This window comes from Mirounga angustirostris, unplaced genomic scaffold, assembly GCF_029215605.1.
Source record: "Mirounga angustirostris isolate CCGP_5_RB_7025 unplaced genomic scaffold, mMirAng1.0.hap1 SCAF_7, whole genome shotgun sequence".
NCBI lineage: Eukaryota > Metazoa > Chordata > Mammalia > Carnivora > Phocidae > Mirounga > Mirounga angustirostris.
This window is the reverse complement of record NW_026991715.1, coordinates 96,500,346-96,526,386: the sequence shown is the minus strand read 5'-3', so window position 1 is coordinate 96,526,386 and position 26,041 is coordinate 96,500,346. Positions and strand designations below refer to the sequence as shown.

Below are 26,041 nucleotides of genomic sequence, written 5' to 3'. Positions count from 1 at the left end.
GTCAGTTAACCAGCCCTGTAAGACCAGGGGCTTCTCTCTAGTGCCTATTGCACTCCTCATAAATGGCTTCTCTACCTTGATACTAGTTTTTACCTGGAAGTATTTTTTATACTAAGCCGGCCACGAGAAATGGGGACAAAGTCATTCATTCCAGGAGAATCCTTTGTTGTTGCTGTTGTTGTTATTAGAGAGAAGAGGAGGGTGTAGTTCATACATAGTTGAGGGGAAACTTCTTCCTGTTAGAGAGACTGGCCACATACACCTAGGAGGAATTCACACTTAGGGTTTTAAAATCCATTCTTACCAGGGGCCCTACTTCTCCCAAGCCATCATACTTCAGTCTTGGTTTGTGAAGTTCTGTTAATCTGAAAAATTTTTAAGTGGTCTCTCTTCCCTACCGCCATCTCCTTGGGGAAAAAAAGGGCATCATAATAAATATCAGTAGCATCAGAAGTGATCAAAAATTAAATTCCCGTCTCAGGTCATGACTGAGAAGGTCTTATGAATTTTGAATTGCACAGATCATGGCAACTCCAATGGGATGAAGAAAGGACAGTAAAACATAGCCAAGCTCTAAATTACCTGGACTTCACAAAAAATTAGAGCAGTAACTTAAATCATGCAAGAGATATAGGTTGGGGCAGGGACTGAACTTGTCATTTTTCACTGAAATTACTATCTGGCTGCATAATCAAGCTAGACTTTAAAAATGAATTTGGGGGGGTATGGAGTGAGCTGGGGAAGCAGGGAGACCAGGAGATTAATGGCCCAAGGTTTTAAATATTAAGGCCTATATTTATACAGCTCCTCCAGCAAGGATGCTGCCAAGGGGAGAGAAAAAAGTACGTGCTCAGGGCTGGCTCATTATGTTGGTTTCTACTTCTGGAATTGTACCAGGAGAAAATCTTGTTTGGTTTGGATTTCCAGGAAGATGGGAAGTTGCCTTCCCAAGATCCGAGGGTAAAGCCTACCAATGCCACTGTTTCTTGGGGATGTTTATTTTTAACATAAAAGGAGTCAGCAGACACTTAACCTCTTTAATGGAGGCCCTCCTACCCAAGGGAAACCGATGAATCAGCCTTCAGCAGAAGGGCGCAAGATCGAGTCGGTGCATGTTTATACCTGCTCTCTCTTCCTCTGTGGGGGCCAGGGAGGGTAAATAACTGGGATGAAAACAGCATTTTGATTACTGGACCATGATAAATGACTTCTCAGCCCAGAAAAGGGAAAGGTGTCTCCTTCCCCTATTCTTAATATCTATGCTGGCAATGGCTGGGCCATTTCTGAACTCTACTAGCCTCCCTTGCGAGCGCCCTGGTCTGAGTGACTCACAGAGCGGGGCTCAGGGCAGTCATGGGTTGGGGAAGGGTGGTGATGACGTTGCCCCCATGGCGGGGATAAGGGCCATGATGCATGATGCTGTCAGTGGTGCCGTGGTAGGGAAGGAACAGCAGTGTTGGTGTCCCCCAGGTATTGATAGGATAGAGTGGTCAGTGATCCTGGATGCAGTGGTAATGGGGATGGTGGGGATAATCACAGGCAAGACATATGTGGTTGGAGGGTAAGGAAGGGCCCAAGGCTTCTTATCTCACTTAGAAAGAATAGAAAGCCCTTACCCATGGTCTAAAGGGTCCACAGGATCTGGCGCTACGTACCTACTTCTCCAACACTATCCCCACCACTCTCTCCCTCACCCTCCCGTCCTCCTTGCTGCTCTGCAAACCATCCACGTACGCTCCCCAGGGCTCATCACTTGCTCTCTCCTGAGAGCTCCTTATTCCCACCCTTCATTTGGGTCACCTGCACAGAGAGGCTCCTGTGGGCCCTTCCTTTGTTTTACTTTCTAGTACTTACCAATTTCTGGTACTTGTTTCTTTTCTGCATTCTCCCACTCAAGTATGTAAGCTCCACAGGAGCAAACTTTGTTTTAGTGCACACTCCATCCAGAGACCCTGCAGTTCCTGCACGTGGTAGACGCTCACTCTTTGTTAGATGTGTGTGTGCATGGCCGTAGGCATGTTGGTTAGGGTGCTGTAGACGGATACAAGGCCACTGTCCCAGCTTTATTGACACTCCTATTTCAGGTCCACATCATGAAAGCGAGGACAATCAAAATGGTGGTACAGGTTTTTTTAGCCAACTCAGCTCTACCTCTGACTCAGATAATTTCACTTTGCTCTAGTTGGAGAGACCCCTAGCTCTGAGGTGTCTAAATCCATATACCTCACCATCTGAAAGCAACACTCCTGACCCACACCTCCCAATCTTAGAGAGCATTCCAGGTCCAACACTAAACTCTCCAGGAAGGATGCGAGGCAGGCAGTCATCTGGGCAGGTTGCCCACGACACAGGACACCCATTACCCCCCGCATAAAAACATCAGCCTCATCCCTTCCCTGGGGAAACTCACATTCGCTTCAGTTTCTTGTACTGGGTGAAGGCTCCAGCAGGGATGGATTTGATGGAGTTCTGTTCCAGGCGTCTGGGAAACAGAGCAGAGAAGAGTCAGTTAACCATCCACCTGTCAAGAGGTGGTGGCTGAGGGCCTTGAAGACAGGATGGTCCCTCTTATCACATGGCACCCACTATTGGTTATAGGACACCAGGCAAACACTGTGTGAAAGCTAGAGACCCATGTTCTAGTGGAAGGAGCACCCATCCCAGGATCTAATGGCCGTCGGAAAAATGAAAGAAGATGACACCTCCTTGAGGATTCTGGCTCTTGCTTATCATAAGCCATCTTTGAAGGCAGAGGTCTCCTTCAAAAAATCTGTAGCACCAGAGTGCTGAAAAAGTCAAAGGGATAAAGAGAAGAAGAGATGGCCTGTGGGCCAGTGATACCTGCCTGCCAGAGAAGCATGTCACCTTTCAGTAAACACTCAACCCCTCCCTGCCACAGGGGTACCGAACAGGCAGGAATGACAATGGCTGACTTCATTTCTGTTTTTTTTTTATTATAACTGACTTAGTTTCAGGAGTACAACATACAATAAACAACAACATTTGATATTTGTTTCTGGGTTTTTCAATGGGCTTCTAAAGTGCTGGAGAAACAGCCTTCAAATCTTTAGGTTCCCAGCCTGACACCCCCTAGGGGCCCCCTAGGGGCCCCAGTCGGACCACCCCCCGGGGGCTGCTGCTAGAACCCCTGGCTTTACCACCTTATGGACTTCCCTGAAGTGCTTCCTCTCCTGGGACTGCAGAATGACAAGAAATGCTACAGGCCCAGGGCCCAGAACTTCCTTGAAGAGAAGGGGCCATGGGGAGTGAGCAAGCATCTCAATGCTTTATTCTCTTGCCTCTCAGATGACTTCCTGTCAAGAACAGGTGTGGAGGGCCACAGGCCTGAATGGGAGGCAGGACCCTCTGTTAGAGGTGATGAGTGAATGCCCTGGCCTTGTCCAAGGACTCAGCCTCTCCTTCTTGCCCATCTCCCTTTTCTCCAGGGTGTGGATCTTTTCATCACCTCCTCATTTGACATGGATGTTCCCCATACCCCCAGCTGGGAAGACACGCAAAAAGGTGTGTACAGGGAGGGATGGGGGGAGCAGAAGGGACAGACGGGTGGAAGCGGCTCCCTTGGAGGCTACATCTAGTGGATGCATTTCTGGTGGGGATGAGCCCATTCATCTTGAAGAGTAATCCCCGCTGCAGAGTCAGGGAGACAGTCATATTAATTTGTGCCTCTGCAATCTCATCTTCATTGGGGGAAGAGAGTATTTGTTACTGGAACCGCTAATGGAGCAGTTTGCCAGCAATTTTCCCATTTCAAACAACATCTCAGCTGCTAATGTGCAATGGTTTGTCAGGCCTACCCATAACACAGACAAATCACTCTCCAGGCCAAAGGAAGGGTGGGCGGGTGGGTGGAGAAAAAGAGGAAGGGCGGGTGGGAGGAGAAAGGGAGCATCAGGACAGATCATTCTTGGCTGCTGGATGAAGAGAGTCTACAAAGGAGACTGCCACGCTCTATTAAGAAAGCCTTTGTGGCCTGCTGGAGGGGGTGGGGAGCATGCTCTGTGGGCACACGGGCACAGGCTGGCTGGACGGAGCTGGGCTGGTTCATGGGAAGGCACAAGAGCAAGCCACCAGGTCTTAGACTCTGTGAGCTACCAGATCCAGCCACCCACGGAGGCAGCGGACTCGGGGCAGGCTACCTTGACTGAGATGTTCCAAGGACATTCTTGTTTTCCAGGTGAGCAGAGTTCAGTAGGGATTTCTCAGCCAAGGCAGTGGCTCTATGGGTCTCTGGGGCTGCCAGTCAGGTGGAAAATGCTCTCCAGGAATCCTGTGATTCACCTGCCACTTTGGCAAGGGATTGTGGCTGGATGATGCCTCTGGGGAGAGCCACTGTCTGTAATGATGGCAACGCCCTCAGTTTTTGCAAGAGGATCCACTGCTCCCAGCTGCAGGCCAAGAGCCCATGCGAGTCAGGTCAGCACTGCGTGGGAGGTCAGCCGGCTATGTGTGCGATTCGTACTCAATTAACCTCCACTGTAGTGACGGGCGTAAGAGCCGAGGGAGGGATGAACCAGCGAGCAGTACGTGGTACCTGTCCCCAAGGAGTTTAATAATCTGGGGACAGCAACAGCCCAAGACGGTCCATCACAGAACCAAATTCTATGGCTCACATAACAAACAGGAAGAGCTATCATTTATGAGGCCAAGTTGATTTATGTCTGTTATCTCTTTTAATCCTTACATTTATGAAGCAAGCTGTGTTGGCCTCATTTTGTGGATGCTGAAAATAAAACCTAGAGGGACCAAATAGCCTGTCCAGAGTGACAGAGCAAGTAATTGGCAGAACTAACATCTGTTTGTACCCATCGGACATACTGCCTGCCTCTCTTTCTGAAAACAGAGAAACTGAGGCCTAGAGATTAAAGTGACTTCCCCAAAGTCACAGAAAGGTTCGGGAGGTTAAGACCCCAGGCAGCCTCTGCAGAAGTCGGTATTTTGTAAAAAGGCTGAAGGAGTTGAGGGAGACGCTGTACAGATGCGAATATATATAGATATGCAAATAGAGTGCAAAGGTGTGGTTTTGAACAAAGAACTCCAATCTCTGCAGGGACGGCTCTGTGCGTCCCGTACTCGTCAGACGCACACACTCCAGGGATGGTATTTGTCTCTGCAGCCTCTCTGCTGCTTATGCTGCTGTGGGTCCTGGCTGGGCACCGAACCCCTTACGGAGTGCCAAGGCCATGGCAAGTGCCGCGATGTGGGTTAACCTTGCCCCAAGGGGCATCAGAGTTTGTCTGGGGGGTGTAGTTGTGAATAGTCGGTGTTCTTCAAATGCAAAGTAAAGGTGAGGGTAGGGATAATGACAATAGTAAGAGCTAATAGCTATCAGGTGCTTGTAAGTCGGGCATTAGGCTAAGAGTTTCACCTGGTTTATCTTAACATTTACACCTCTCTGAGGCAAGTCCTATTCATTATTACCATCTCCGCTTTAAACGTGAGAAAATGGAGGCTCAGAGATGTTAAGTCACTTGTCCAGATTCACATAGCCAGGAAGAGCTACAGCTGGGATGAAACTCAAGTTCGTCCCATTCAAAAACCTCAACTCTCCATCACCGAGCTTTGCCAAATCCCATTTGGAGCGGAGGCATCTCCATTTTTAGTCATTGCCAGCTCATCCTCAGGGAAACGGCCCCTTTGTCAAGGGAGTAAGCCCACGGTGAGTATGCACACACAAAGTTTCTATGCAGCAGATAGCCCCTGGTGGGTTTTATACAGCCTGGAACAAGTATGCAAGGATCCATATTCCCAGTGACAAAAGGTGTGAAGGATGAGCAGAAGCAGTAGCATCAGCAAAAACTGTCACATTTAGAGAGGTGTCTGAAGCCAACAGCTGTTTTAGGTCTCTCTTAAATGGCACATGGGTCTTTCTTTGTCTGGCAAACGTTCTTCAGGCTGCAAACTGATTTAATAGAACTAGCATAAAAACAAACATACAAATCAAACATCTGAACATCTTCCGGCACCAGTAAACACAATGGGAACATCTGAGGGGGATTTCAGCCATTTGCGCTCTGTATTGATTTGCCCTAGTTTCTCGGTGCTTCCTTAATGATCTGTCATTTGCAAACATGCGACTGAACACAATATATTTCTAGCAGTGCATAAGTCAACATGATGCCAGAGAGACTGGCAGGGTCACGGCAGCGCAACGGCGAGGCTACGAGTCACCTGATAGAGCGGTTCTGGAGCTGGGTTCGAGTATTGGTGGCAGAAATGGCCGAGGTGGCAAGAAGGACAAACATCTACCATTTACTGAGGGCCCTTTATATGTTAGACACTGGGCTCTTTGCACACTGGCTTTTAGTCCTTCAACAATCCTACAAAGCAAGTATTATTATTAGTATAATAACAACAAAGATGAGGGCTACGGGCATAGGTGACATGAGTCATTTGTGACCTGCTCTGCACAATACCTGGCATTTGCCGGCAGAAAACAGAAGCGCTGGCACGGAGCCAGATTCGCTCTTCTTGATTATATGCATGTGCCCAGATGCCTCTCCCAGAGAATTTTTTTTTTTTTTTATCATCTTAGGAAAAAAATGAAAGAAAAATAGTATGGGAACTTGAGACTAAACCATTCTATCATGTTGCACATGTGACCCCGTGCATAGGTTTTTCTTTTTAGGTTCCATTCAGTGTCTTCCAAACATTGTGCTAATTTTCTGCACAATTGTGCTACTTAATCTTCATAGAAAATCTCTAGTTGGGCTGATGAGCCCCATTTTGCAAAGGGGGGAGCAGACTGAAGCAGGAGAGGTTAAGAAAGGTGCCCTAGGTAAGAGGCAAAACTGGGAATTCAACCCTGGACTACTTATCTCAAGGCTCCGTTCTTAATTATTCTGCGCTGCATCCACTTCCCTTTTATTCCACCGCCCCATCCCACCCCATCTCCCCACCTTCCATGTGACAGTCCCTCAGAAACCTGGTGCTCTCAGAACATTGAAGAATCCTGGATGGTGATGGCTTCCAGAACCCTCCAGTCCTTTTGTTCTGTTGTCTGCTTTTTTTTCCTTTTCCTTTCCCATCCTCTCTTTTTAAAATCCCCTGGTGACCAGTATAATGGGAGAATATGTGTTTTTGTTAAGCAGATAAGCCACTATTTATCTCCTCACCCCAGACAATGGGATTGAGGTGAAATGATGGCTACCTTTCCCCCAGATGCTTTCACTTATGACTCGACAGGAAGCCCATCCGCGGCCTTTCTCCATCAACTAAATTGAGCTGCTAGAGCAGAGGGCATGAGACACATTGGATGGCGCTGTGTGTGTGTATGTATGGGTGCGGGGGACAGAGCAAACTGGAAGAAGATGGGACAGAGATTAAGATGAAGCTCTAGCTACAGATGGTCCTCTTGAGCCTTGAGGACTCTGGAGGGAAGACAGAAGACCACAGAAGAGAGGAAGGTGTGAGCCTCTGGCTCTTCCCAGAATCTATCCCTGGTAGAGGCTGGAGCTGGTTCAGAGAAACGACAGAGAGCAGCAAGAACGGTGCTGTTGGTGGGAGCTCAGTTTCGAGGAAAATCTGCAGGGAGCTGTCTCACTGTGGGTTCTCTGGAAGAAAGCTATTTTTAGAGGAATTGGCTCTGCTATGCGGGGAGACCAGCACACAGTCCTCTGAGCTGCTTCGGCTTTGAAAAAAAATTCTAAAAGAGTTTGCCAGATTGCTTTGCATGAGAGATAGCCCTTCCTCCCCCCAAAAGTTGGGGAGTGCAGAACCCCTCCCGAGGTGTTAGAGAATCACTACCGGCTGAGGATTGTGCACAGGGCCTGGAGAGCCTCATAGGGTGCCAAGCATCCCTAAAGAGAGGGGGGAAATCTGCACTGTATGGGTGCCATGGACAAAAGGCAGAATTCCTGACAGTAAAAAGTCACATTCAGATGTCTCTGGGATGATAAATCAGACACCTCCTATTCATCCTGGGCTAGGTACTGCAGTTTCAACTCTCTACTCTCTATCTCATCTTTCAACCTCCCCCATCTGCTGGTCTTCTCTCCCTGCTATGAGGATGCGTTTCAGCTGTTTTCAAGACTTCAGGGCCAACACACGGGTCCCCAGGCAAGGGCTTTGTTACCTTGAAGAATGAGCAGGTTTCTTCCTCAAAGGTCTCTCTTACATGTGACCTCTCCCCATCCCCTCCTAACCATAGAATCTTGTCTCATCTCTTTAATGTCTCAGTTTCATTTCATCACAGAAGGAGAAATCCTGGGCAATCTGTCTGGTGGGCCGTGGGTGCTCGGCAAGCAGGGGCAGCCGTATTTCCACGTCTGCATACATTTGCATGAAGATGAGCTACTGCCAGGCTCCATTCCTAATGCAAGCGGCTAGCCTGGTTCTTGAACCTCTTCTCTCATCCATAACCCTCAAGAACCTAGCCTAGCGTTGGGGAAGGTTTGTGTATGCGGGTGGCTCCAGCTCCTATGATACGGTCCAACGCTTCTCACTGAGCCTAATAAAAGTGGAAGTGGTAGTAGTAGTAGTAGCAGTAAAATACCAACAGTCCTGGCTGACAGTCTGTCCTCTGTGTCAGACACAACGCTGAGCATTTGACTGCACACGTTCATTTCGCTTTCACGAGACCTGTTAAGAAGGTACCACTGGCCTCCGCGTGTTTCGGTTGAGGAAAACAGGACCCAGAAAAGTTATTTAACCAAGAGCTAAAAGGCAGGGCCAGAGCTAGTATGTGGATCTAGCTCCCTGAATTCAAGGTCTACACTCTTAAGAATCTGGTTGCTGTTTGTGGCTGTTTGTTTTTAGAAGCACTCCAGCTAGGTTGGTCATTCCCAGACTTTTAGATTTCACAGGCTAGGTGGTTCCAGACCTTTTATTTTGCCAATTAAGGTGCCCTATGTGTGTGTGTTATATAATACATGTTTATATAGAGACATACATTTATAATTACATAATTACATATGTGATTAAACACATTTATCACATACATGTGCATGCACACACAAGCATATATATTCTGCCTTCAGCAACCATCATTTCACAAGATAGAGGGCATTTTAAAAAACAACAGTAACAGAATAAGGGAGCCCAGGAATTTAAAATAAAGGATAGTCTTTTAAATTGAATAGTTTTGCTCAACAGAAAAACATCACATCGTTCTTGTTTTTCTCACTTTACCTCACAGCAGGAAAAAGATATCAGTAATCCAACAGCCTTTCAGAAATCGCTACTCTAGTTTGTTAACATCCCTTTATTTTATTATTATTTTTAAAGATTTTATTTATTCATTTGAGACACAGAGATAGAGAGAGAGAGAAAGCATGAGTAGGGAGAGAGAGAAGCAGGCTCCTTGCTGAGCCAGGAGCCCGATGTGGGGCTTGATCCCAGGACCCTGGGATCATGACCTGAGCCGAAGGCAGACGCTTAACCATCTGAGCCACCCAGGCGCCCTGTTAATATCCCTTTAAAAACTTGATGTCCAGGTATGAGCCCAACAGTCCAGGTATGGCTTGGTCTGCATGGGTCTCACCTCTGATGTGGACATCTGCAATTTCTCTCTCCCAGACACCTGAGCTATGTGCCTGTGAGGCCCAAGTTGGAGGTATAAAGATGTGGGACAGAGGAGGGTGAATCAGGGGTTGGCAGGGGTCAAGTTACAGCCTGACTATTAGACTGGCCTCTTTCATCAGGCTGTGGTTTGAGGAAAGATCTATGGCTGCCAAAGAGGGAAGATAAACCTGGCAGATGGAGGGAGAAAGGAACGAAGTGGGGCAGAGAAAGAAAGCAAAGATCTTTGGGAATCTGAAATGAGATGAACATGGGAAAGAATTCTGTCTTGAACGTCTGACTTGGGAGGGCCAGAGCCCTACCCTGGCATGGGTGGAGAGGGAAGGTGGGCAGCTTTTACGACAAGGAGCAAAGCATTAACTGGGTGAAGAGAGAGATGGGGCTGGGAAGTGAGGTGGGAAGATCATTGGTGGGGAGAGGGAGAGAAGGGGGGAGATGAATCAGGAGAGGAAGATAAAGACAAGGGGAAAGAGTACGGAATGGGGAAGAGAGTAAGGCCAGGAACAAAAGGAATTCAGAGAAGAGAAGGGGATGAGCAGGAGCCGCATGGGGTCTAAGTGAGCTCCTTCCATGGAAGGGATCTCCAAAGCGAGAGCAATACACCATGAGGAGCGAAGGGAAACAGCAAAATGTGAAGTGAATTAATTGTTGGTTCTTGCCAAAAGAAAGACTGAAGGTTGAACAAAGGCCATGGAAAGTGTGGGTGTCAGGCCAAAAGGACGCTTTACTGACTGGTTCCTGCCTGCAGGCGTGAGTTGTGTCTACTAGGGCTGGGGGAAGAAAATTTTGAAGGGAATTGGGGAAAAGCGGGTAAAACCAATGAAGAAAGAAGAAACTGACTCTCCACTGTGGTAAATCATGTTTCTTCTCATCTTAATCAGGATGAAAGAAAAGTCTTTAAAATGTCCCTTTGATCTGGCTCCTCATTGCCTCTCTGATCTCATCCTCGAACGCTCTCCCTTATGTTTACTTCACTCCAGCAACACTGGCCTTCTGGTATAGCAGGCACACTCCTACCTCTGGGCCTTTGCACGTGCTGTGCCCTCCACCTGCAACACTCTTCCTCCACATAGCCACATGTTTTGTCCCCCCTAGTTACTTTGAATCTTTTCCTTGTTTTATTTTTCTCCACAGAAGCCATCGCCTTCTATCATGTCATATAATTTGTTTTGCTTTGTTTATTGTTTATTACCTCCCCCCTCCCCCGAATGCAAGCATCATAAAGGCAGAAATTTTATGTCTCTTATTCACTGATGCTCCTCAAGCACAGAACTACGATTGGAACATAGTGGGCTAACAACAGACGTTTGCTGAATGAATGTGTGAATGGCTGAGAGAGTTAATGGGCCGTCTATCGGAATAGAAGGGCATGCATAGGAGGAGGAAGGGGGGGAGAAGAGCAACAGAGAGGCTAGGGGAACGTGTGTCTTATTTGGAGGATTTTATCTGATGATATTTGGAGTAGGAGGGTTCTATCTCACCGTGTTTTTAATAAAGCCACCTAAAAGTGAAGGTAGAACATGAAAACACTTGTGGTCATTTAAAGAGTGATCTTGAGGTCGGTGTTGACTGACCCTCTACTCAATCCAGAATGAGAAACTGGCCATTGTCTAATGCACGGGGGGAAGAGTAGACAAGTTTGACCTATACGGTCAACCCACTTTTAGTGGAACTTTGAACATCCGTGCACACACATGGACACACACAATCTTGTCTGTGGACCTACAGACCAAGTTTAGGGGACAAGAATCTGATCTGAAATGATGAACAGTTCAGTCTCTTGCTCACATAATGGCAGATATGAAATGAGTTCGCCCCTCATGTATTTTCCGCCAACACTACCACCGCTGCACAGGGCACTTACCCCCGTGCCAAGGACTGTATTACGGGCTGATGTGCAGTATTGCCTTCTGTCTTCACAATCACCCATGGACAATACTATAATTATCACACTGTTATAGATGAGAGAACTAGAGATGAAAGAGAGCAATTATTCTGCCCAAAGTCGCACAGCTAGTAGATGGTAGAGCTAGAACATCATCCCAGGGCGACTCCAGGGAAGGGCCTGGCAAACACTGTAAAGGGCCAAAGAGCACATGTATCAGGCCTGGTGGGCCGTAAGTCACAACACCTCAAGCCCGCCTTACGAGGACAGCCATAGACCATACCTACACATAGGTGTGGGTGTGTTCCAATAAAACTTTATTTACGGAAATAAGTGGTAGGCAGATTTGGACCACTGGGCCTAGTTTGCTGACTGTGCTCTGGAATCTACCACGCCTGGGAGAGCCTGGAAGGATGGCAAAGAGATTCCTGAGTGTTTTTCATAGTTAGCTCTAACACACCGGGGGATGGGCTAAGACACAGAGGTGAACTAGCCAGGGACAGAGGGTGGCAGATGGGGCACTTACATTTCGACGATGCCCTCTGGAAGGTTGGCGGGGATCTCAGTCAAGCCCTTCCCTCGACAGTCCACGATGTTATTGCTGCAAGTGCAGGCCGAGGGGCAGGAGAGGGAGTTGGCATTGCAGGATGGAGGTTCGGAGTGGGGGCCTGTGGGGCAGGAACACAGCGGTCAGTCACAGCAGGGTCAGGAGCCGCCTGGCCTTCTGTGCCTCTTTGCCACTTCCCAGCATCACCTCCTGGAAAGCTACCTGACATTTTCACCAGCTGACATGTCCCCTCATCTGGGAGACACAGCTGCCACTGGCCAAATATTGAGCCAAGAGGAGAGATTCTGACCTTGACCTGTTTCTGGATTGTTCCACCTGCTCTGTCATCCCATCATCCTCATCTTTCAGAGAAAGGGCTGCTCGCAGAGTCAATCCCACATGAAAATACGCCACTGGAATGCACACTGCGTACATGGGGACTACGTTCTCAGCCCAATGTTTGAATGAACACCCATGTTTTTTGGCTTTTATCCGGGGATTGGATGCTGAGTATAGACACATTTTCATTCTTTACTCTAGAGGCTAGAACTCACTCCTAAAACCAAGTGGGAGGAAAAAAGGCGTCAGAATTTCATTATTTGGGGCATTGATGTTGTCCAAGTGTCATTAGCAGTGACATCATCCAAGGCATTTTCAAATAGCTTGTATGTCCAGAGAACATGCAAATAAAATCTACCTCATTAGAAGAAAAGGCAAATAAGCTTGGAGTCAGCTTTTAATTTTGAGGTGAGAACCGGTATGAATGTAAAGCAAAGTGGTAAAAAACCCAGGTAAATGGCATCTAAGGAGCTTATTTAGAAAGTCAAACATAGAGAAATACATATATTAGCAAACTAACTCAGAATTCAAAGGGTCACAAGAAGTAAATTCAAGGGGCGCCTGGGTGGCTCAGTTGTTAAGCATCTGCCTTTGGCTCAGGTCACGGTCCCAGGTCCTGGGATGGAGCCCCGCATTGGACTCCCTGCTCTGAGGGAAATCTGCTTCTCCCTCTCCTGCTCCCCCTGCTTGTGTTCCCTCTCTCGCTGTGTCTTTCTGTCAAATAAATAAATAAAATCTTAAAAAAAAAAAGAAGTAAATTCAAATGTTTTCAAGACATAAAAGTTTTCATACTATCACTACTTCTTCAAAGTGAGATAAGAATCTCAAACCTGTGGTGAGTTTTCCAAATATGGACACTGTGGCCCAAAAGGTAGACCAACCCCAAAACCTCCTCAGGACCTTATCACATGCCTGCTAGATCTAGTTCACAGGGATTATGTCAATGTCTTTCCAGACCCCACCCCCAGAGCAGAGGGCCACGGGCTAGGACCACGCTCAGACCAACTCTGCAGATCTCCTTGCTGCTCGGACATGGGAATTCTGGCTGGGAGCCCTTGGGTAGAGATTAAACATGAAACACAAAAACGTCTGCAGGGAACAACTAATTTTGGTTTGGCCTCTGTTCACTGGAGAAGCTGAGTCTGGGAAGCCAGAGAGGGTCCAGCTACAGTGGTTGCATCAGAGGACCAAGGGGGCCTGCAGCAAATGCCTGTTTGGACACTGAGACTCAAAGCGGAAGTTTCCCTCTCCACACTCGACAGTCCCTGTGCCTGGGGCAGGTCCTTCCGCAAGGGCTCAAAGGGATGCCAGTGGCTTGATCTGGAACATTTACCTTGCTGGAAAGTGCTAACCCAGTGATCAAAGATTCTTATTTCCCTTGGCCTCACCTCCTCTCTCTCTCCCTCATACACACATCAAATATTTAAAAATATCCTCCTAGCTGGGACATTTGAGAAAATATTCTTGTCTAGGGCACAAGGACTTCAAACTCTCCAGTGTTGCACCAGCAGATCTCATGGAGACCATGAAAAATGCCAGAGAAATGATGACTTACACCAAAGTCCCCAACTGGAACATTCTCTGAGAGAAGGGATACGCACTTTGTTCCAAACTGGGAAAGTTTTCTATTTCTGAGGAAATGGAAATCCCAGAGACTCAGCCTATGGAAGCCGCAGATCAGGAATGAGAGTGCCACGGCTGTGGAGTCCCACTGGCTCAATTTGAATCCTGGTTCTGTTATTTCATCCTCAGTTTCCCCCATCTGTGAAATGGGGGATGATGACAATACTTATTTCATAGCATGGTTTTGTTGTGAAGGCAAAGGAAGTGAACGCATGTAAAGTATTTAGAAGAATGCATGGCGCAAAGTCAGAGCTTAGTAATGTTAGTTGTTGTTATCACTACTATCAACGAGTCCGGCTCTGCCACCAATGCCCCTCTGAGCTATTCTGCTACCATCTCAGTGAGTAAGGAGTTTGGACTGCATGACTCCTGAAGTCCTTTCTGGATGGAAAGGTTCATAACTCCTGGTCTTCAGAGGAACGGAAGCAGAAGGAGTAGGGCACCCAACAGCACCTGTCTGTCCTCTGCTCCACCTTGTTGCAGGTGGTCAAGAGGATCTACTGTGGGAAGAGCCCTGCCACACACACACACCCCCCCCCCCCCCCCCGCCACATGCAAGAGAGGCTGGGAGTGGCAGGGCTTCAGATGTCAGGGCTTTTGAAGTGCAGATCATGCTCCCCAGAGAAAAATGCCAGGCCTGGCCCTCCACATCTGGGGGCAAAAGGTACCTAACAAAGGCAGGGCGAATTGCACACCCTGGGCACCTTCCTGTTTGGGCAATGTCAGGGGCTACACGGAAGGCTGAAGCCTTGCTCCTGTATTTCCATCCACTGAGGCAGAGGGTATCCAACAGTCGTCCTTCTTTTGACCTGTCAAAATATTACTCAGTTGGGGTGTGCCAGAAAGGGAAGTGGGGGAGAAAGACATTATAGTCAAGGGCTCATGTGGGCAATAAGAAGTTCTGCAATGGAGTTTTTCCCAAAAAGCCCCTTTTGACATCTATGCTGAAATTAAATCAGTTTCAACCAGACCCAGGTTGTAGTCTTGAACCCCTCTGGGGATGAGCTGGGTCTTTCAGAGGGTGGCTCTCGGTCTGTAGGGGGCATGTGCTACATTCAAGGGATGTTGTCAAGATAAAAAAAAGCCTTTGAGAAAGATTCCACAACCAGGTCACTAACAACACCTTTAATTACGCAGAGAGAAACAAAGGTAATTATAGCCTCTGTCAGCATCCTGGGCTGGCGGCTCCCCAGCCAGGCATTCACACATGGTGAGGGTGTTATCTTCTTGTTGAAATAAAACACTTCAGGTTTAAGATGGGGTTGAAAGATGGGTTCATTTTCCCTGGAAATGTTCCCCTCCGATCAATGCCCGATGAACTGAGCCCACTTCCCTTTGAGCCTGTGAGTGCTGTGATGGCAGAAGTCCCTCCCCTTGGCTTTTTGTCTTTGGACAGACTGCGACTAGCATGTATATTCTACAAGGGCAGTGACCTGTTCTGTCTTATGTCCTGTTACATCCCCAGTGCCCAAAATAGGGCTGAAACACAAAACATGAACTCAGTAAATATATCTAGGGTGAGTGAAAGGATGAATACATGAATGAAATTGGTCTAGAAGCCTGGCAGAGTGGGGGCTGACTGTGACCAAGCTATGGGGGGCAGGGGCAATCCTTCTAGAAGGGCCCTGAGGGGAGGCCCCCTGAGTTCTGAGGGCCCTGGGCTCTGGTTGATAGGATCAGCCATAGTGTGGAGGGACGGTGTGGCTACTGGGTGGATGGGACTTTCATGCCTGAAGCTCAGGTCTTTCTGCCAACAGCTCAGTGCCAGCAAAGGCCATCCGCCCGGTCCCCTGGGGCTCTCTCTGAGCCTCGCTCACCTGCACAGGTAAGGGTGTCCTAGGCACTCTGCTTAGCTCTGTCAGCAAATCCCTCCCTCCCAGCCTTTCCTGTCCACATATATTGAGAGTGATGGGGGTGGTGCAGGTGACAGTGGATTTCCAAGGGGGACAGAGGGAGGAAACACCCACATTTTTCTACCCAGGAAATTCTAGGAGTACTGTACCAGCTTGAGAGGCAGAGAGGAACGGGAACAGTGTTTTGATCGGGGTGGAAAGAGCCTCCACCCATCTTTGAAGGGAGGGGACGATCTGGGCCCTGTGTCTGCCTACGGGCACGCGCGTGCTCCTGTTGCAGGAACACGTGCCCATGGGGCCCATGAGTGTCCCCTGTCCCCGAGCAAGCCTGCCTGCCGCTACCGCCTCCTCCTCCTCTTGGCAAAGAACACAGCTTCAATCAGAGTGTAGTGATTCACTAGCACACGGAACCCCTGTAATCCCTGTTCAGAGATGTGTCGTGATGAACTTGGAGGGCATGTGGACTTGCTCTTTGTTTTTAAATGGGTGCCCAAGCTATCCGCCCTGGGAACTCTTTCAGCGGGACGAAAATGTTGCTGCCCTGAGGTGGAAGGAAGTTCTCATCCAGAACAGGGAGACGGGGATGTGGGCCAAGTACCTGTCTGCCCTCGGGCCTGTCTCCCCTTTCTGAATCACTACTTCAGCTCAAGAATTTCAATTTGGAACCAGAGCCACCTCTGTGCCACACAAGGAGCAAACAGAGATGTCCCACCTTCTGGTTCTCCTGACTCCCCAGACTGTGGCCTGATGTCTTTGGTCCAGCGCTCCAGGGCAGGGCAGAACGTGGGGCAACCAAGGTGCTGGCCCTTCCCTGCTCCTCCCTGAGTATCAGGGTGCTGATTCCCAGCGGGGGCGGGGGCCCGCAATGAGCACGAGGGCAGGAGTGCATCCCCAGCTAGCCCTGTCATGGGGAAGCGCCTGTGACGGCTGGCAGGGACAGCAATCACATCATCCTTTCTCTGCTGACTGCACCACACCCCGTCCAGTCTGAGAGAGGAGGAGGAGGGATGACTGGGGAGACTGGCTCCTGCCTGGCTGCCTCCTCAACTTTGTTCTTCTATTCGGCATCACGCCAAAAGTGGACAGTCCTAACTTGTGTGCCCAAATGAATGGGGCAAAGGTCATCAAACTTCAGACCTAAAAAGGGTCACGGAGATGGTGAGAAAACCATCCCTTGGAGGGAGAGTACTTGCCCAGGGACACAGTGGTGGCCAAACTGAGAATGACATCATTCTCATAATAGCAGCTAACGCTTATGGAATATTTCCTACGTGTCCAATACTGCATCAAGTGCTTTGCACACATGATCTTACTTGGTTCTCACAAAACCCCATGACGTAGGTTCTATTATTATTATTATTTCCATTATATTGATGAGGAAAGCGAAGAATAGGGAGGTCAAGCAAAGGGTTCAAGATCACGGAGCTAGTGAACAACAAAGTTCTAAAATTTGGTCCAGCGCTCTTTGTACCATCTCCTCTACCAAAAAGACACCCCAAATGCCTCTCTTTATTGCCGCGACATTGAAAACCACCAGGGCCTGGGAATCTGAGGAAGCTCAGGGGCCAAGACACAGACTGTGTAAGCTACGCTGGAGATGGGGGGACACTCTTGTTAGAGCTGTGTTTCTTTCTTTCTGTCTTTAAAGGGACTTCCACCCAGCGGAGTGCACAGAATTGAAAAATCCAATGGTCTTGTGAGCATGTGGAAATAAATTAATTCCAGCATTCAAATTAAGCATCCCTGTTGGCCTCTGGCCTTTCAAAAGCCAACAACAGACTGCAATGACAATGGGGTTTGAGCAATTATGATGAGAATATAAATGAACGTGATTTAAATACCAGAGGCATGATAATTTTAGGAATGGCTAAATAAACCTAATAATCTCATTCTTGCAATGTCCAATTATGGTGTTTTAATTAAAACCTCCTAAGGAGATGGGCGGCTAGTCATGGCTTACCTTAATTATCTTTATACTTAGTAACTAGTCCCAAATTAAAAAAAAAAAAAAAGAAAAAGAAGGGGAAAGTTTCTTGTTTCCAGGGAGATATGCCTCTTTCATTTTTAATAATAAATGAGAAAGGGTTTCTTGAGAGGCTTTTAGGAGCAACTATTGTTCTAGGCATTGGGGCACCTGAAAAATGTCTGACGTGAGCCCTTCGCACTGGAAGACAAGATTGATCTTCAGGAAAGGGTATCTCATGCTAAAAGGCTATGGGCAGGTAAGTGTGAAATAGGTGGACAAACCATGAATACAAAGATGTTTAAATGAAAGAGATAATTGACTCAAGAGGTCAAATATTTAGCTAATATCCTTGAATTACAAATTGTGATTAATAGAAACTTCTTCAGATTAAGGCACCAGAAGATTGATGCATGGAAGGTAAATCCTAGAGCTTAAACCCCAACATAAACCCTTTAGGTAAGGATGGGGAAAAAAAACAAAACTTGCAACTCACATGAGTCGAGTAATGGCCAAAATAGAACCTTTTCTCTGGTCTGTTATCATGAGCTCAATAAAGTCCCAGTCTAGTTCAGGCAACAAGCAGCAGGGACCACAGACCCTTCTAGTCCTAGGGCCCTGACCCTCCTCTTGAAAACAAGAAAGGTTCGCAGAGGAATCCTCACAGCAGTAGCTGAAGGAAACCAAGCATTCCAGCTGTATACCATAAAAAAACATTAATAAAAAATAAAATATAGTCTCCCACCCTTTGAAAAATTCCCTGGTGTCTCCTTAGAGGAAGAAAATAAATACCTTCGATTGGAAGGGTAAGTTGACAGAGGAGATGAATTTTGTCAAAGTGCACTGCTAGCAAATTTCTGGGTTAGCTGGAATGATAAGGCGCCCATAGCCAGGGCTTCTGGGGAGAAGAGGCCTGGCTCCAGTCGGCTGGATTTAATTCACAGGGAGATAGCAGGGACCTGAACAGGCAGGGCCCTCCCAGGCTGAGTGAGATAAAGCTCTTTCCTGTCTCCGGAGTCATTTGTTTAGTGAATTTTTTGATATGGTTTAAGGGCTCAGGGAGGTTTTCTGATGCTTCCCTGTCAGGGGCCACTGGTGATGAAGCTACATGCAGGGACGGCTTAATTGGTACCCCATGCCTTTTTTTCTCCTGAGCAGATGACCTCTATCTTTACAGATATGTTCTTATTCCTGCCTTTCTCAACGGAAGTCCTCCTCTGGTGAGTTACTGGTGGAAGAGCTTGAACAAGGAACACTGATGGTTTCGCAGTTTACAACCAGTGGGATCAGATTCATACCAAACTGCCTCACGCAGATGCCTTGTGGGCTCTGCCATGGGTGGAGCCTGCACCCTGCATGGTAGGGGTGGGGTGGGAAATGGTCAGTGCGTGAAAACAGCCCTCCTCGTTGACCTCCCGAGTGTGCACATGCAGAGTCTTGCTCCACCCGGCTTCCTGTGGCATCCCTTTAACACAGCCTCACGAACTGCCTTTAACAGTTATTAAAGAGGTCGAACCTTCTGGAGGGGGTGCTCTTCCTGCACCCCACTAAGATGGTGGTGCTTCCTTCCCAGGGATATTCAATTCGGCCAACCATTATATCTGACTTAGGCCTTTGCAGAAAGCAACCCCCTGCATAGTGTTCTGTTTTTAACCCATGAAAGCCTGGACAGCATCAAAGAATCCCTTCTGCAGAGGGGTTCCCACATACCACTCTCTTAAATTTCTACTACTTGGCGTGGGGGTGCAGATTAATAGCACATTCATGTCCGGAGTCTGTGGGCCAGATTCTTATGTCCTCAGAAAACACCTGGCTTTGTATTACAAATCATGGGGGATCACTGCAAGCCCTAGGCTTAATTGATATAAACAGGGGAGGTGATAGGGATGCTCCTATTTAACTGTTAACCCGCCTGCTGGACTAGCCTTTTCAAAGCAGGGAGATTTGGGGCACGAGCACGTCCAAGACCTAGGAGGGTCAGCCTCACTCCCTGGGGTTTGGATCCTGACTGCGACTGGGTAAGCAAGTTGCCACTCCTTTGATGGGAAGGTGCTTTCCTGACGAAGTGGTATGTGTGTTCGTGCAGAGCATTAAGCCTGGCACCCACCTGTAATGATGTGTTTTAACATTCTCTCTAATTAGTTTTTCTCACTAGCTCTCGGATGACTCCTGCACTCTGTAATTATTTCTTTCACTGGCACTTATGCCGATATTGTACTCTTTGCCTAATAATTACTGTAATTATAGTCAGTATATGTGAGTTGGGTGCCTGTGTGATAAACGGTTTTATTATATGTGTTTGACAGGAAGTGATTTCTAAGTGGGCGTCTATAGGAAATTATCAAGGTACTGCTCTGAGACATGTTAAAATGTTTTTGGATAATAAATAACTTGATGAAGTAGTAACATGACAAGAGAGAGGGGCAGGGGGCGAGATGAAGTTGAATTAAAAAAAAAAATCTTCCATATTGCCAATGCTGCCTAAGAGCAGAAGGGGGCCGGTTTGCCCTGCTGGCTGGGTTGGGGCCCTGCGGCACACATGGGGCTCAGGCTGCCTTCAATTCTGGAAACAGCAATGATCAAGAAATGTGAGGCACGCAGTCCCTCCCTGCCCACCCAGCGCCGAGCTCCCTATCCTTCCTCCTTCCAGCAGGCTGACCCCCTAAGATCAGCCTTCAGAGGCCACTGAGCCCCCACTCTGGGACTGGGTTCCTGGAAATTGGGGACGCCTCTGTGAGAAACTCCTCAACTGAAAACTTTGTTTTTGAGGAAATTCAGGGATTAGTTCTACTTTGCCCCCAGAAAGAGGGAGTTGGTGGTAGTAGAGGGTGTCAATGAAAAGTAAAAACAAATAAGCAAGCTTGGAACTGAGGACTGCGTTTAAAAGCCACTACATCCTCTGGGAGAATCTTCTCGGGTCCCTCAGCCACCTCCCGTCCCTGGAGGTCTGCGTTGCCTTCCGTTCTGTGCACAGTTCTGTTTTCTGTACTACGCGGACAATCTGTGCTTCTATTACACTTCAATTACCCACAGATCAAACTCTTATGTTTGCTCAGCACATTTTGTGGGCCCACTAAACTATAATAATTATGCTCCACTTACTAGCTCTTACCAAGTGCTGTGTATTATGCTAAGTGCTTTCTATGCATTATTTCATTTAATCGTCCCACCCATCCCTAGAGTTATGTACTACGATTTTTCCATTTTGCAGACATGTGGTAACTTGCCAAAGTCACACACTACTAAGGGGCAGAGCGAGGGTTTCCAGCCAAGCAGGCTGACCCCACCACCTCCATTAACTTGTCTCTCAACTTCTATGAGCAATCAGGCAATAGGCATGTGTGTAGGAAACGCTAAACAATGTACTTAACACATGTTAAGTTTCTTAGCATCGATGGACGATGAAGCTTAACAGAAAGGGATTCATTACTTCCTTGAGCAGTTTCCTTTGCTAGATGACAAGAACTTCTTCCTCAGAACCCTTCAGGGCACCCCAGAGTCCAAGTGACTATGGAGTGCTGGGGAACATAGGAGATTCCATGCCCAGCTCTGGGCTGGGTGATGTCGGGGAGGGCTCGGCGGTGGGTGAGTCACAGTACAGACGAGAGAGGGGCCGGGCAGGCTCACCTGGGCACACGTACTCCTTCTTCTGCACATCTGCCACGTTGAAGCCCCTCAGGTGCACAGGAGCCATGCAGAGTGTGAACTGGCCAATAGTCCGCCGCTGTCGTAGCCAGTCCGACAGCCAGGCCAGGTGGCAGTCACAGTGCAGGTGGTTGGAGTGCAGGCGCCTGGGAGAGCGAGGGACAGAGGTAAGATGTGGTCATAGCATGGAGTGAACAGAGCAGGCCAAACCTCTGAGCCCCTCGGCCCAGCGTGATAATCCTCAGGAGCCCAGGGAAGCATCTCCCTCTGCACTCGTGAGTTACCACAGGAGCCTCAGCCCTTTTACTGCCAAACCACAAACGACTGTTATCTTCACATGCAGGGCACATCCCACGGATGCCTCCGGCGTTCCGAGCAAGTCCCCATTTCTTAATAGTAATGCCACTCTTTTTTTTTTTCCCCACTCAAGAAAGCCTCAGCATGTAGGAGGAGGAAAGTGACATTATTAAAGCGATGGTTCAGATTCGAGTCAAACTTCCAAAGAGGTGACTTGGTTGCAAATTTCAGTACTATAGTTAGCCTGGTCTCCAGATGGCTTGAGACAGCTCCTCACTCTCAACGCCTCAGTCTACAGTGGCACTGTGGCCAAGACCTGCCGTTGCCTTCACTCTTTCTCCTTCATTTCCTCCCTTCAGTGAATGAACCCCTACAGGGAATGCTGGGGAGCTTGTATGCACTAGCCCAGGGAGCAGGGCATGCGGGGCAGTTTCCCTTTTGAAGGATGCATCTTCTCTCCACCCACCCCCCTTTAAATAAGGAGCTGCCCATCCCAGACTCCTGGAGCTCACAGCAATGTCTCCACAGCCCTCCTCTTCTTCTCAAGTTAAATTCCACCAGGTGTATTTGCTATTCTGGTTCAGGAAAGACCCCTAACCAGTTCCGGGACTCTTTGGCCTTTCCCCTCCAGTAGCTGTGATTCCAGATCAGTTTCTTGCCTCTGAGTGATTAAGAGTTGCTAGAGGGATCTGCATGTCCTACTTCTGAAAGGAATCCCATCTGGTTAAATGACTAGAATTTACTTTCCATTAATTGAGGGGCAAACTAAAGATACTTTCCATTAATGGGGCAGAGGGGGGGCAACCTAAGGATACCTAGGGGCTTCTACAGGTTCTTCCCCAAGGTTTCTCGATCAGGGGCTTCCACATTCCCCACAACCTTAGCTCATTGGAAGTGGTGGTAGATAAGTTGTAGTCTGATGGGTTTCTGATGCAAATTTCAAATGCCCAATCGTGGACATGCTAATCAGCCAGGGGTATCTTGGGACTTTCAAGTACTTGGTGTCAAGTCGGTTAATGCTGAGTGGGGGCCTGAAGCAGTGGCTTGGGCTACCTCCATGCCTGAAATGGAGAGCGTTGAAGGGCCCTTGACCTCACTCCACTGAGTATAAAGTCAGCATTGCTCAGCATCGGCCACGTGCGGCTACCTTGGGGGGCGTGCCGGCACAGCCTTCCTGCCATGGCCTGGGTGCAAAGCTCGGGCAGGCCAGGGCCACTGGGGGCCTCGACAGCCTCAGGGGGCCCCAGATCCCATCATATCTGACCAACTAAATGAGCCCATACCCATGTAGGAGGTAATTTTTTTTTTCTGCTAAAAAAAGTTTGAGAAGATTTTTATGATTTTGTTTCCAAATGATTAATTTTGATGTTGTGATGTTCTTTTGGATTTCAGAGTCAATACTTTAAAGTTGAACACGTTTTCATAGGCTCCTAGGCCCAAGATACTGTGCCTATAATGGGCCCCAAGCGATTCTCCCCTTTGAGTTTCAAAGCGCAGACTCCTATGCTGCTTCCTCTTCATCCGGCACTTCAGAAAGAGGTGCCGCAGGCAGGAAAGCGTAGGGGGGCACGCTCCCAGATTAGGGGAAGGACATGAAGGAGACGAGGGAATTCCTTTTCTATCCTGGGCCTTCTTGGGAAATTTCAGCATGAGTGAAAATGATCTGTTTCCTATCAGTGAGTTGGAGAGAAAGAGACAGACAGACAGACAGGAGGAAGAGAGAAGGTGGAGGGAGAGAAAGAGAGGAAGGGGAGGGAGAGAGAGAGAGAGAGAAGGATGGGGTGTTGGTTCTGTGGCCAGGAATAGACCCCTGGGTGTAAAGGCTGCCTAGGAAAATGGCGACAGTGACAAGTGACAGTCCTCGTGACAAGGTGGAGCAAAGGCAGGTTGCAGTGGTAACAGAGACTGAGGTGCTGGGGTACTTCTGTGTGCCAGGAGGGTCAGAGCCTTCTAATGAGAGTCTGGCTTTGATGAGGAAAGGTGGCTGCCTTCTCTGAAGTGACGTATGGAAGCTGAGTAAACAGGGATTCCTATGAAGCGCTGAGCATGTGCCCACAAGGTAGATCAATGTTGACAAATTCCCATCCGTTCCAATCAGGGGTAAGAGATCAGTGGAATGACAAAAGTGAGGTTTAAGTAAGTCAGATCCTTATTAAGCGGATTAATTTCTGGGAGAATGAAACTGTTGGAGGTTTTCCTTTTGGAAGATTACATTAGGTCGGTTCTTTCTCAATCCCTGCCAGCCAGCCCCAAGCTACCTTTCTTCCTTACCTTCCTACGGATGATTCCTAACCTTTTGTCTGCCTTTGTGGGGGATTTCTCCCCTTCCAGGTGAGACCATGGGAAAGAGGTGACCAAAACTGACTTGGAAGCCACCTGAAGGCTCTTGTCAAAAGCCCACGGCAGTGGATGGGCTCAGATCCTTCTACCCGCGACCCTCCTTGGAATTTTAGCCACCAGAAGTGCTGGCAGAGTTGAGCTGGGCAGACTCTTCCAAGCATCTGCCTTTCATATCATGTTTGGGAGATCAAATTGAGTAGTATCGTCCCAAATACGAATAATGAAAGGAAAGTAATCACATTGATCAGAAAACGTGAGCCTGGGCACTGCCAGGAGTATTCCTAATCTCCGTGAGTGAGAAGAAAAATTACTATTATTATTTTTTATGTTAGTCCCCATACCATATATTGTTAGTTTTTGATGTAGTGTTCCATGATTCATTGTTTGTGTATAGGTGTTTCTACGCAAAGAAAAATTATTTTATTTACTTTTCATAATTTTGGTGAATTGGGATGGCAATGACCTGGGCGAAGGTGGCCTCCAGTGGCCCTTCAGCCAGGTGGCTGCTCTGGTTTCCCCTTCCTTGGCTCTTCTGCTTTTGTTTCTGCTGAATGGAAGGAGCTCAAGCTCTGATGTCAAACTGCGCAAATCTGACTTTGGCTCTGTGCTTTTCCGACTCTGACTTTGGGCAGTGATTTAACTCGGGGCCTCAGTGTTATGATCTATAAAATGGGGACTATTAATGGTGCCCCCTTCCCAGGGCTGTTGTGAGGACTGAAACGATTCATGAGAAGGGCTTAGCACAAGGCCCTGCACATTATTAGCCATTAAAGTAATGTCTGTGCTTATTACTGTCGTGAGGAGAATAGCCCCACGCTTCTGTCTCCTCCCAACCCACAGCCCTCCCTGTACAAGGTACCATTTCTTACTTAGACACCAAGGCATCAAGGTGCCTAGGTGTTTCCTGCATGTATTTCCGCAATCTTTCGCTGATGGAAACACCGTATTCCACGTTGGCAAAACCACCTTCATAGAAGATAAGGTGAATGAATACAAATGCCAATTTGTAAAAGGTGCCTTTTAGCCATAGGCGCTAAATTAAATTTCCAGCAAATCCTTTTAGAGAGGGTCAGTGTTCATTTTCTATAAAATGTGGCTTTCTGAATTAAATATAAAAGCTTTCCTTTAGAAATCCCATTTATGACTTCCTTCCTCTCTCCTCTTTCCCCCTTCCCCCACCACCAGTCTCCCCCACCCCCACTTTAATTACAGTGAAGGGGGATTAGTCAGTGCAAGTCTCTGGGGAGTTCTGTACAGAGCCGTCTCTGAAATTAAACTAAAGAGAAAGTGGCAGCAGGACGGAGCAAAGAGAACAGACGAGATTGACTGATTGATCTGAACTCATCAGCTGAGTGTTCGGGACCACAGGGAAGGATGACAACAGAAATGAGGAGAAGAAACTCTTTCACCCTCCTTTCTCACCCAAGGCAGCCAAACAAGGCACCTGAGAGCCAGACCCAGCTCCCGCCCCGGGGCCCCATCCCGTGGACCCAGCCCAGTTTCTGTTATTGCTGTTCCTAGATGGAGAACAGCAAGAGGGGAAGCCGGAATCACAGAGGGGCAGCCACAGGAACTGGACTGCGGGTTTCTGCAGGTGAGGGTCATTTTTCTTCTATTCAACCACCCCGTCTGGGGAGATGCAGGCCCTGCACTAGGAGGCTCGCTTTCAGCTTTCCTGGCCAGAAGCCCTGGGCACGCTCCTCTGCAGCTCATTTGTGGCTTGCCGTGGACTGTGAAGAGGTCTTTGAAGACCTCATGGTTTCTCCTTAAAACTCCATTACTGCACCAACCCACTTCAAAGGCGGAAGGCAAAGGACAGATTTTCTTGATGGAATTACGCTATCACGTGAGGGACTGAAGGGAGAACTGGGGAGCAATGATGAACCCTGGACTCAGATTCTTCTTCATAGTAACTAGTATTTGTTGAGTGCATCCCATGACAGTACTGCCAGCGTACCTCATTCTCACAGCTGTGAGACAAGCATTTATGAATTCACTGTCCTTACGGGGCA

General features: G+C 48.0%; 1 protein-coding gene across 3 annotated transcripts in view; it reads right to left on the bottom strand.

Annotated features, from left to right (window-relative positions):
* Positions 1 to 26,041, bottom strand: part of SLIT3 (slit guidance ligand 3) — a 605,319-nt gene that overhangs the window by 109,666 nt on the left and 469,612 nt on the right. For all 3 annotated transcript variants that reach the window (XM_045901662.3, XM_045901670.3, XM_064596588.1), the window contains exons 8-10: positions 21,375 to 21,538; positions 11,949 to 12,090; positions 2,411 to 2,482 (exon numbers count right to left, since the gene is read on the bottom strand). In XM_045901662.3, the coding sequence (XP_045757618.1) occupies positions 2,411 to 2,482; positions 11,949 to 12,090; positions 21,375 to 21,538 (378 nt within the window). The remainder of the gene's footprint in view (positions 1 to 2,410; positions 2,483 to 11,948; positions 12,091 to 21,374; positions 21,539 to 26,041) is intronic.